This window comes from Thunnus albacares, chromosome 16, assembly GCF_914725855.1.
Source record: "Thunnus albacares chromosome 16, fThuAlb1.1, whole genome shotgun sequence".
Taxonomy (NCBI): domain Eukaryota; kingdom Metazoa; phylum Chordata; class Actinopteri; order Scombriformes; family Scombridae; genus Thunnus; species Thunnus albacares.
This window is the reverse complement of record NC_058121.1, coordinates 12,790,829-12,803,606: the sequence shown is the minus strand read 5'-3', so window position 1 is coordinate 12,803,606 and position 12,778 is coordinate 12,790,829. Positions and strand designations below refer to the sequence as shown.

The 12,778-nt window shown below is 42.0% G+C and overlaps 1 protein-coding gene and 1 long non-coding RNA gene across 4 annotated transcripts in view; one reads left to right on the top strand and one right to left on the bottom strand.

Annotated features, from left to right (window-relative positions):
* sash1a (SAM and SH3 domain containing 1a) overlaps window positions 1-12,778 on the bottom strand; it is a 244,356-nt gene that overhangs the window by 163,094 nt on the left and 68,484 nt on the right. Inside the window, exon 1 of one of the 3 annotated variants that reach the window (XM_044329654.1) lies at window positions 3,038-4,581. The exons of 1 other annotated variant lie outside the window; for it this stretch is intronic. In XM_044329654.1, the coding sequence (XP_044185589.1) occupies window positions 3,038-3,541 (504 nt within the window). In that variant the 5' untranslated portion in view covers window positions 3,542-4,581. Of the gene's footprint in view, window positions 1-3,037; window positions 4,582-12,778 lie in introns of those variants that run through there. One more of the 3 variants, XM_044329653.1, reaches the window with a different exon arrangement.
* On the top strand, window positions 3,509-8,971 carry LOC122965530. The gene is made up of 3 exons (XR_006398244.1): window positions 3,509-3,596; window positions 7,470-7,531; window positions 7,838-8,971. It is a non-coding gene; the product is annotated as an uncharacterized LOC122965530 (long non-coding RNA).

Sequence of the window (12,778 nt, the reverse complement as noted above, 5' to 3'; positions counted from 1 at the left end):
AGAATGCCTGACTTTCTTTAACTCTCATTATGAATAAACTGTATATGCCGTTTCATTTATGAAGAAGTTGCAACCAGACGGATGAGGATAACATTGTAGCCGAAAACCGTAGATCATTTAACAACACGCCAACAGGCTGCACCATCTTTTCTGCTTATATTGTTCCCTGATGAGAGATCAAGAAATGTGCAAACCGTAGCACAAGTGTTTGTTTACATCATAAGAAATATCTCTCGCTCTCAGACAAGGGGTCTCTTGATAAGGATCATGGGTATTTATTACACCCAGCAGAGCCCTTTCAGTGAATTGTTTGATAATGGGTTGTCTCACAAGAAGTTATTCAGCAAACGCTAGAGAGGATTTCTGAATGTTGCTGCTTACATTGCCTACGTGTTTTGCATAATGACAAACAATGGAGACAAAGCCTGACACAAAGATGAACAGAGGGCTGGCGGACTGTAGTCCATGAAAAAAAATCCCAGCCCATTGAAAGCACAGAGGACAGTTTAAATGTGGATGGAGATCTTGGTTATGCTATACAATGAACATCCCTTGAGACTTGACATTGTGTGTCCTGTAATTGCCCCAAGTCTGCCAACTCTGGTCTCAGTCTCCCTTGGGGGTGACATCTCGTCTCAAGGGCAGTGAGAGAAGAGATAGATACAGACCAATCACAGCCCAGTTAGTCAAACTTCCATTAGCTGGTCACAGCTCCATCTCTTTACACTCCTCTCAGTCCTCCTGGGGAGAAAAGCACTGTACTGGAGCCAATTCAAAACTACAGGGTTAGACAGACACACACAGACACACATTCAAACACACACCAGAGTGAGAGACAGAGAAAGACCTTGACCTGCTCATTCCCCTTCCAAAGCCTCAATGCCAATGATTTGGCCCTAAATAAAAAACAGCCTTCAAAGGGAGAGATAGTTTAACCCTCTGGAACCAACACTTTGTTTCAGCCCTGGTTTGACAGATAATCCCTCACAAATCCAAAATCTCTGCGGGATTCACGGTTAGCCAAAGTGGCAGAAATATACAGACTGATAAAAAAAAAAAGAGCTTTACAAAACATGCAAATATTGGAATCAAAGCTGGTATCACTTGAAAAAGCAAATCTGAAAGCAAGCAATACGTAGCGGATGAATCCAAAGTCTGAATTTTACAAAATGAATGATAACGTACAATACATGTCAGATACATATAGTCATGAATGTTTTGATCACTGAAAACACACCTGCATGTGAATATCCAAACACACAAAACAATCCAGCTGACATGCAGGGCTGTAACCAGGATTTTAGAAATACAGAGGTCTGATAGTACGATCCTGCATCTTTTCGACTTTTTGAATAATTTAGTATAAATCGATGCACTTTGAAAGCACATATAATTCCTCAGGACAGCTGTTTCCATCTTCATTCCTCAGGCTCCCTTCACTGAAAAACATCCCATCAAATGGCTCTAGATCAGCTGAATCAAGAGGACATGTTCCTGGCTACACTACCAAAAAACAACAAAAAAAAAACTTTCTTTCAGTAGGCCTTAGGGAATGCAGAACTTAATTCCCTTTTAACAAATATTTTGGGGCAAGTAGAAAGATGACAGGAAACGAGGGACTGAGAAAGATGCAAAAAAGGATCCCAGGCTAGAACTGAACCCAGGAAGTTGCGGTTCATGCTAGGCGTCTTAACCCCAAAGCAGTAATTAATTCCTAAGTCAATGATTCCTGAGGAAATAATGTCATTCAGATTCATGAATTCGCAGATGTTCCCGTGTTCAAAACAAGCTACCACACATCATGCACATGCTGCTATTATACAGTAGATAAGGGCTGGTTTTGTCTGTTGTGCTGACCAGCTAACAGGCCTATAATCACACTAGACTGTCATTATTGAACGTTGCAAATGCTATGTCAGCTTTAGTTTGCACTTGTTAACAAAACCTGCATTATAGCCCCACAGCATAAAAAAATACAGATGCTGTGACCTCTGTCTCCTCACTGGCTTGCAGACTTGAAAACCCAAAAGCCTCTCTGTAAGTACACAGCAGTCATTCAGTTGGTAAGGCATATGATTCAGACACTTCTAATGAAAGGTCACTATCAGTTCTGTGAAAACAAGAGGCCCTCTCAGTCTGGGTCCTCACAGGACTGCAACAGCCTACACAGCTGGGCGCTCTTCATCTTCATTTATTGCCCCTGCAATCGATAGCCCATCGTCCATTCATCACAGCAAAGAGCCAGGGTTTATATGCTCGTGGGCTTGGTTGATCCACCCACACCGAATGCGGAGGCAAGTCGCTGGACAGGTGAGGTCAAAGTAGATTAATAATCTAAGTGTAAATCTTTTTCCCCCTACAGGAAATTACAGACAGGGTGAAAGCTCCTCATGATCTCCTCTCTGCTCTTTGCTTATTGATCCAGCAGCAACTTCATTCCCATCGTTCACTATGACGGCAACCACTTACACTTCTGTAAAGTGCAGCAGGGCTTGCTTGGGAATGTTTAGGCATTACACTGGCATTTTACCTTAAGCTGCTTACCTTATTTTGATGTTGAACACATCAGTGAAACGCGCCCTTTGCACAAGATGCGCTCTATCTGAGTGACAGTGTGCTTTCATCCAAATGATGGATGATGTTTAGCAGGTGACAGCTTCTTTTGTGCCATAAAACTACCTCTGGCATATTGGAAAAACAACCACCTTTGGCAAATCATTCAATCTATGTTCAGTCTGAAAACTGCATTTTCTCAAAATGGGAATTTTTTGCCAGACAAAGGTGCGATTTATGATGTTGTCAATAAGTTAAAACAATTGCTCAAGTGTCATTTTCTTGTTTTATATTAAGAATGAAATAAGTGTAGAAATTACTGTAGATATCAGACTAAATAATAGTTTATAGAGTATTAACCAAGATGCATTGTGTCTGAGTGCTTTCATCCAGTATTTGTCATGCGTGACATTTGGCAGGTGATGCCCCCCCCCTTTTGTCCCATATAACTGTCATGACCTGCAGGGATCAGCGTCTCTCCTACCTTATTAGAGTAGGGCGGCCGGGCGAGGTTGATGCCGTCTCTGATGAGTTTATCCCTGATCATGATCTTCAGCTTCAGCTTGGGGTAAATCACCAGCTCCCTCCTGTTGCCCAGCGTCAGGTTCCTCTGCGCGCCCATGTACCCACCGGTGCGCCCAACCCGGTCACTGTTGGGCTCGGTCCAGGACTTGGATCCCCGCAGTTTGGACTCATACTGGTCCACCATGTGACTGGTATAAATCTCAGCTGCGGGTGGCATCGGCTCCAGGGTGAAGTACAGTCCACTGGCCGTCTCTTTGGCTTCTTCTTTCAGCCTTCTTACCGCGTCGTGAATCCTCTGCCTGTGGTGAGGGATATAGACGCCGATGGCATCCAGGTCGGGGTCTCCTATTTGTTTGCACACCTCCAGATCGTCGTAACCATTATCCACAAAAGGTTCGACATACTGGGCAAGCTGGAGGGTCTTCAGCCACTCGTAGACAATGACAGGTCCGTTGCTTGTCATTTTGGCTGTTGCCAGATCGACTACAACTCGGAGGGAAGAAGACACTAAAGTGATGGTTAGTTTCTCATTCGGCGTTTCAAACGCATCATAAGGTTGTTAATAACGATAGTGTTCCCGAATCTCCGAGTATTAGGAAAGTAGATAACTGGATTAAACATATGTTGGATTATCCATGCCAGAGGTTTGGTTACAATACCCAACCTTATGAGTCCGCGGTGTTTTAAGACATTAAAGCAGAGCTGTAAGTGAATTAAAGGCTCAGTCTGAAACAGTCTGAATGACTATAACACCTGTCAATATTTACAAATGATCACTTCAGTTTCACTTAAGACAGCTTCCAATGACTTACCATGCGCAATCAGTTCCGATAAAGGCTTCCTAAAACAAATAAACAAAGCAATTGCCTCTAACTATTGTCATTCAAATAGCTGCTCGACCAGATTTCGTCCCTTACGCACGGCAGCTGCTGCGTCTTAAAAACCCCCTTTTAACAGCTCGCGCTCCTTCCTTAAAGTCCTCTGTGTCGCCAAACTGCAGCGCGTGGAAGAAATAAATCCAGTAATGCCAAACGTGCTTCAAAATGACAGAAAGTCGGCTTCCAACGATTGACGGCAACCGCACGGTTCCGCGTCCAGCCACTCGGTCTACGCGTAGTCCAATTCTTCCAGCCGGCACATCACTACGCTGGAACTGCAGCCATGAGCCAACATGCTCACTGCTGCTCCTCTACCGTCCACGCCCCCCAAAATCTCACTGTACCCATTTAAAAATAGTGATGCGAGTCCTTTTTTTTTCTCTCCCTCTCCTAACTTGTCACGCAGCCTCAGGGCGTACAGTGCGTCGCAGGTTCCCACAGACTTGTCCAAAGTTGGTCCGAAACGACAGCGCATCTTAAACCTGCCGCACAGTGCAAATGAATACCCTAGCTGCTGGTTTGTGTCACATTATCATTCCCCTACGCCGTGATTTCGTCTACGCACCTCTCTCTCTCTCTCTCTCTCTCTCTCTCCTTCTCTTTCTCTCACACACACTCTCACTCACTCACTCATTCAGCATTTCCACGGTTTGGCTTCACAGCACGCATGAGCTCCCTCTATGTGGTAACTGGGGAACTGAAGATTTCGCAGCACTGGAGCTGATGTAATAGGAGAGAGGCTGAGGTACAACTCATCCATTCATCCATCTATCCATTTTGTATGATCTTGACTTCACAATCTTGCAAAGCAAGCAGAGTCCAACCTTCTGGATCAAATTGCAGAAGCACTGGCTGTCATCATCATCAGTATGAGACAAGTTAAACTGTCCAGGAAAACAGAGAGAGATCAAAAAAAAAGGAAAGAGACAGAGAACTGAGGGAATAACACTGTTTGAATAAGACCTGTCCACTCTGTCCAAACGAATGCCAAGCTGGCCCGTGCTGATGCATGCTTTATCAAATGTGAGCTGACAGCTTGTTAGGGGTCAGTTTGATACCATCACTATCTCAGCTCCGGGCTGGAAGTGATTTGCCTCGGCCCATTATGACATGCAGCGGGGCAAGAGAACAAACACGGCAGTCGGGGAGGAGTGGGGAAGCATATCAAACAGCCTCCTTTTTGGAGAAACACGCCAAAAAAAATGCATGTCAGAATGTCAGAGGAAGAAGTTCACACCGGTGTAGATCCTTCATCATGTTTCCTGTCCAATCAGAGTTGACTCACATGATGTTTCTTGTGATTTACCTGTCTGCTGCTGTCATAGTGATTACACAGAAATGCTTATCTTTTGTAAAAACTTGTATAACGTGATTTGATTGACAGGAGCTGTAGGGTTAAACCTGTGAAGAGTGCGATATAGCACAGTAGAACTTACATTAATGTTAACATTGAAATCTCCAGCGAGAAAATCAGCTCTAATGTCTCAGATTATGGTGACTATCTGCAGACTCAACACTGATTATTAACACAAGCTTTAAAAACTCTGGAATTACCCTTTAATATTCATTCTGAACAACAAGCTATTATAAGTTTTTCCAGCATATAAGATTAAAACTCACACAGTTCTGTTCTCCCCATTGTTCAGGGCAAAGACATGTCATTAGATCAGTTACAGGAGCAAGGGATTATGGGAGTAGAGTGACAGATGGAACAGGGAGACTGGTGCTCTCTACGGTGGATGGACTCAGAGCGCACACTGGCAGTGCCAGGATTGCTGTGTTTCCACTCTGCTGCCCCAAGTCACGGTGATCGACCAGCGGGAGCCGAGAGAGAGACAAGGGTGCATGGCAGCCTCGCACAAGTGTCTCACGATAGCTGTATGGAAATACACGGGACTGTTTGTTTGTGATGCAGTCATCTGAGTCACACGCCTTTCCTGAATTATATTCATTCTAGTTAGTGCGAGCACTGCAGGTGTGCCTGCGCTTTTTAAGCAAATTGAAAGTGTTCATTAAAGCTTATTTTATACATGTATGCTTGTTTGTCAGATTCAGTTCATCATAAATGCACTAGGGCTGCAGCAGATGATTATCATTGAGCACATGGTTGAGATGGTTAATGTCTACTTGCAACTCTCCTTCACTGGTTGCAGATTTTTACCAGTTGTCACCATTTCAATCAAATAGTGATTTTCCTTGCTTTGTCTGAGTAATTTTGAAAGGAAGAAGAAAAAAAGAGGAAGGATTAGGGGAAAATATGAAGAATATGTCTTTTTTTTCACTTTTTTGTCTAACAGCCCAAAACCATATTCAGTATACAATTATATAAAACAGAAAATCATCATATTTGAGAGGTTGGGACCAACAAATGTTTGGTATCTTATCTTGATAAATGATTCATTAATTATCAAAACAACATTTTCTGTAGATCAACAAATAAATTAATCATTTCAGCACGTTTCTTTTATACATATGATGGATTTTTAATTCAGTAGCACACAAGTAGAACTTAACTTGTGCATTGTGTTGATATAGTATAGCATTGTGTATGAGTTAGCAGTGTATTGTTGCTTTGTGGTGTCATAAAAAGGCAGTCTATGCCCATTTCAGACAGCAAACCCATTGCTCTTCCCACTCAATGTAGCAGCGTTGCCCTGGAGCCAAAGAACTGCTGCCACATCAATAACACCTCAATAACCATCCCTTAATAAAATCTGAAATAGGGAGCCTGGAGCATTAGTGCTGGTAAATATGAATATGAGGCAGTGAGAGTGCACATTAGTACTGGCGCTGGTAAATATGTATAGGCTGTTTTGGCTGTGTTGATTGAAAGAGTGTGACTGTGTCAGGTTGAGGGAAGAAAAGCTCCAGTAGACACAGCTGGGAGGGAGAGAAGATAGACACAGCCAGACAGACAATACCAGCTCCACTGACAACCGAGCTTTCACTATGCTAATAGTTGACGCTGTCTCTGTCTGAAAAGGAAGACTTGGGAATTAGAAAGTGGGGATTTTTGCTGGGTGAAATTTTAGGGTCTCTTTGGCTTCTGACGTCTAGGTTGCACCTTTCAAGACCTCAATTTTAGAATTCTTTGAAGCAGAGAATGGCTTCTGTCCACCTAGATGCAGAGGCACCATGAAGGTCATGGATGTTGGTTTTTAGGTCGAGGCTTTTGCGGGAGGCTATCTGTCAGCCCCTGATAGATATGTAGACTCTTCTCTCTGCAACACAGCCAAGGTGGATATAGAAAACACAAATAACAGTTCATGCTTTGAATTGAATGTGGTATTGCGGTAGGTTGGGTTAAGCATCAGCTATTTCTGACCACAATTCCTGCAGAGGCTGTTTCACTTCATTTTATCCCCCCAGGATTTACTAAAAAACGCACAATTACAATATAAAAATAGCAATTAGTGTGCATAAAACTGCTGATAGCAACAGTAAAATCTGAAATGCAAAGTGGGCAGTGGTTTTGTTTTGTCAAACCTTCTTTTCTCTCTCTTTCCGTTATAGATCTGGGGGTTGGCTGGAGGTGATTCTTCACAGCAGCCAAGACTTGAGGAAACAATCCTGGAGTGAGCAGAGGATTGCTCATGATTACTGGATATCGCATTTGGCTTCATCAGGGATAGTTTTTCATGGCTAGCATGACTTTCTTGTGATAGGGAAAAAAAAAAACACTGCACAAAAGAATCCTTAGTGTTGGACATTCAGACATAAGGATAAATTGGGCAGAAGAAGAAAATACAAAACTTGGAAGAGGGCAATTATTATGATGAGGAGTTGTGTGGTGAACCTGAATAAAATCAGTGCTAAATCCACATTGTTTATTTTGTTGAGATGCAATTAAGGGCAAAAAACTGAACTACTTATTTTTGCAGGCTTAGAAATGAAGGCGCTCTCCCTGGAGGTCGGTGTTCCGAGGCATCTAGTGGATTGTATTTCAGCCTCCTGGCATCTTCGGTGGAGAGAAGGAAAGAGCTTTATCTGTCTTTATGCGCTTTTAATTACAAACGGCCGGCTGGGCTGCAATCTCCAGAGACCAGAGGTGAAGGAAGCACTTCAGGACCAGCTGCCACTCTGCTGGCAGCTCAATATCAACCTAAACATCCCCAAACCCACAGGGAGGGGGGAGGGTGGCAGCTGGAGGTTAATGCAAGGGTTGCATATCTAAGCATATCAGCTACAGACACCTGCCAATCACTAGATGGACTGTGTGTCAGTAAGGCAACAGGTCAGTTGTCTGTGTTAGCATTCCCACTGGAGCAATAAAAGTGATGCCATCAATCAAACCAGTCCTTTGAGTTGCAGTTGGAGCGAGCTTCACAACTTCTCCAGGGGTCTGGTTCAATGAGAGTCACGGGTGGTGATGGACAGATCTCCAATCAGACAGTAATGGTTATTACCTTCAGTGTAACACACAGGCTGATGGAGCGCACACCTATTTCCCAATCACACCCCTCCTTTTGCAACTTGGACTACAATGCATTTACAGCTCCAGAACAAGACTGGAAGGAGACCTGCAGCGATGAATATATGAAGCCGAAATAAATATGCAGAACACTGATACAGATCTTTGTCTTTTCTTATTGACTCTACACAAAACAGAATGTCTTTGGCATCCAGTTTTATCCCCTCACAACCTGTTTATAAACTGGCAGCATAAATTAATAGCTGAAAACCTTTCCCAGGGAACAAAACGGGAGGAACATAAAAGCGATAAAGTTTGTGCAGTGAAAGTGGAGAGACCCAGTACAATAAAGACAGTGCTAATTAAAATCACTTGTGGTACAAACCAGCATTTAAAATTAACTGTGTTTATTGTGCCCAGAATTAAAAACTCTCATGGTAGGCTAATGAGCTGAAAACATTTAGGCAAACACAGAGAGCAACTGCTTTCATAACAGGTAATAAATGTATTTTCTTTAAAGTGGGTCAGACTGTCTTTAAACATCATGTACGTGCTCTGAGCTTCTTTGTGTTGAAATGTGTTTAAAAACAGATCTCGCAGCAGAAACAGAAAAATGCCCAAATCCCACTATTCCCACAAACCCAGTAACCCAAGAAACCAAGCTGCTGCTTTGTAGTCTGAAGCTGTTATCATGGAAACCCAGGCTTCACCAAAGAGAAAATTATCAGGCAATATGACTCCTTTTATTGCCTTTGGCTGTAGTTTAATAAGACCTGGCTAACCTGCGACCTGAGTTTGCAGCAGCGGGGGTAGTTGTTGGAGAGATCTGGTGGCTCAAAGGGCATCAACATGCCCATAGGAGCCACCACTTAATTCTTAGTCAACTGCACAGATATGCCATCACGGTGAACCGGGGCCCATGCAATTAGTATGGATGGCCATGCACCAACCAAGCACAGCAGCATAAGTGGATTATGTATATATGCAAATTTTTTGACACATGGCCACTGGCAATACAAGATGTGTAACTGAGAAGTGATGTAATGCATGAATGTGTGGCATATTTTTCTTTAGCAATTGGGTACTTGAGTTGAAACCTCGGTAAGTATTTGCGTGCAGACATACGTTCAATCAAATGCACTTATAGTAAAAGATTAAAAAATACGATAAAAAAAAAAATACAAATATACAGAAATGTTATCCTTGATATCATCCTCACCTTGATAATAAACACCTTCTCTCCCCCTTCCATCTCTTGCACACATACAAATATACACAACAACCTCCAGAAATCCTTTACACACTTGTTGATCTAAGGCAGGAGATAAAAAGAGCTGTAAATTAGTTAGTGCGTCTGTCAGTCTGCCGACTGATGAAATATGAATCTCTCCTCTTCTCTTCTCTCCTCTCCTCTCATCTGGCTTTAATTACAGATATAAGGATAATCTAGAGGGGTCAGGGTCTGGCTACAGACAGGCTTGAGGATCTCTCACAGGAGATATTGACTAAAGGCCATCCCAGCCAGCCACATCACCTCCGTGATCTATGACTAACCTCAGAGCACAATGGCACCCAGAGGTATAAGGTTTAACTGCCAAACCAGGCAGCTAGCTGAAAGATGCCTTTTGAAATAAACATTCAGGAGATCTCTTTAAGATTGCTTCATTGCACAGGATGGATGAATTGCATCAGACTTGTAATCAAATCCTGAGAGACGATAAAAGACAAGGCAACAGAGAAAGATGGGCAAACGTATACAAGCTGGAAAAAGACATTTGAACTGATTTCAGCTTGACAGTCCCTGGTGTGTGTTTGTGTGTGTGTGTGTGAGAGCACAGGGCACTATGTGCTTAAGGGAAGGTTTCCAGCTGATGATAAATGAAGCGTCATGTGACTTCAGAGAATGTTTTATAACAATCCCTTCAGCGAGGCAGTGGTGCAGAAAGCCCAATTAATAAAGATTAGCCCTTTTTTTCACAGACCTCGTTTTCCTTCTTAATTAAAACAAGGTGATTGAAAATGAATGAATCATGCAGATATGTGAAGCTATGTGGGTTTTTTTTTTTTTTCTGAAAATGACATACCCATGAAATAAATGACAGAAATTTCCAGAAAATGATTGATAGTACAAAATATAACGTATATATAGACAGACTCTATATTAGAGATATTGAACTTCCAGTAAAGACGTTTTTTTTAACCCAAAGATGTTTTATTTTAAGCGCCAAAAAAAGACTACCCAGCAACTTGCAACTGAACACTGGGAATGTAATAGACAAATATAAAGTTAATACAATATTTCCGCATTTACAGATAAGATAAAACACTAAGCATAAAGTAGAGGATTTGTTACCAAGCTGAGGGTCCTTCCTTTCCCTGTGTCTGTACCTCAGGACAACTGAAGACAAAAGAGCAATTAGACACAGCAGCCACAGAGTCTCACTGCAATAAATCTAGTCTCAAATGGATGGGAAGATGATGGCTGCGAGCCCAGGTTAGTTAACATGTTATATTAATGAACAGGGCTCTGAGCGTTTGGCCTATCCTGCAGGTCCACTGGGTCTGTGTAATGGTATGATGTATTTGTGGAAAAACACACCATACAGGACATGTGGGAAAATTGGGGAAACGATGATTGTTGGATGAAAGTAATTGTGGAAATGTGTATAATTAACATAATTCCATGAAATCACAGCCATCTTAGAGTATTCCAGCCTTACTTCACTTCACAAAACAGGTCCATGATATATAAAGCAAAGTGAAGTGCAGGGTAAAGTAAATGGGGTATCGAACGCAAGGTTCAATGGCTGTATTAATCTCCGCGGTGAGATGGAGAAAACAGATGGAAAGAATGTAGGTCAATTTTTTCGTTAGGAGTCATTACAGGTGACAGCGATGGGTGTGGATAAGGATTCCATCATAACTCCAACAATTTCTCAACAAGGGAATGACAAATCAATCGGATTCGACGTCCGACTATGAGGTCGGCCTCAGGAGGATCACCTCATCGGTTATGGCGCACTGCTAACATTTTACTTCATAAAAAAAACAAATGCTCAAGAAAGAAATATGAGGTCATTTCAGTAGAAAACAATTAACTTCATGAGATTTCCTGAGAATGAAGAGTCCCTCCTCCAATGCCACTGTCTCAAATCAAATCAATCAAGTTACAAAGCTCTTATTATACACATAAATATAAAGGTTATGTTGAATTTATTTTCCAATATGTGACCACTGCCAAGAGACTACACTACACTAGAGGTGGAAACAATAACATCAACATCTGTATAGTATATTGTCATACAATCCCACAGCTCAGCAATAACCTTTCTGTGTTGGAGTTTGTTGTAAAGGTGATGATTTTATTGCAGGTTTCTGAGGCCATAGTTTGCATTGTTGTTGCACTAAAATGCTTTACATTACGAGGTGTATCTGTTATTTTATCCTCCCTGTGTGACATAATACAGGATACAGTTTGCGCATACTGACCCCTTCCATATCTGTGGACTCTCAGACACACTGTCATTGAGCCATATCCTATGTCCAGCCAAAGCAATTATATCCACTAATGCCTGATACAAGACAGACTCCTTTTATGCGGATGATTTCTCACGATTATGACCTAAAGTCCCTCACTGCCATCTCCCCACTGACTTTTTAAGAACTGCAAACGAGAGACTTCACTGCTGAGATCCATTCTACTGTACATTAGGTGACCAGAAAAATTCCCTTTTCTCAAATAATTCAGCGCAGGACTTCATTGAAATTGTAGATGAGCTCTTTTGGAATACATTACCGAGGATGAAGTTCTGGCAGTGTTGAAGGAAGTTTGCTTTAAGCTCCAGAGGAAGGAGAAAATATTGAATTTACCAGAAACTCCATCCAAGAAAAAGACCACTGGATTTCAGATAAAACTAAATATATATAAAACTCACAGCGTGGGGGCAATGTGAGATCTTATGATTATGCATAAAGGGTTTTGATTAGATGTAAGGAAACTCTGTTAAATAGTGAATATTCTGGTGAGCATATGTATCAGATTTGCAGCAGGGGGGAAAGAGGTGCTCTGTTTTTCAGTATTATTTTTGCACAAACCCGTCTAAAACATATTTTGTCTGTTAAAAATGCCATAACAACATCCGCAATGATCTCCCTCTCATTTCCGCAATAGCCTCCCTGTTACCAAACCTCCCTCTACTCTCAAAAGATAAAGTATAAGTCTGATGACTTAAGTGTTTTATATTCAATTTTCTGCTCAAGTAAGCTCCTTCAAACATGCTATACAATTAAGCAAAGAAATGGCTCTACTGTACTGTGCTGCACAGAACCCCTGGGACCTGGAAATCTCACCTTACTGCCTGCACATGGGAAAGGCACATGCACTCCCATCCATGCATTTACACACACATAG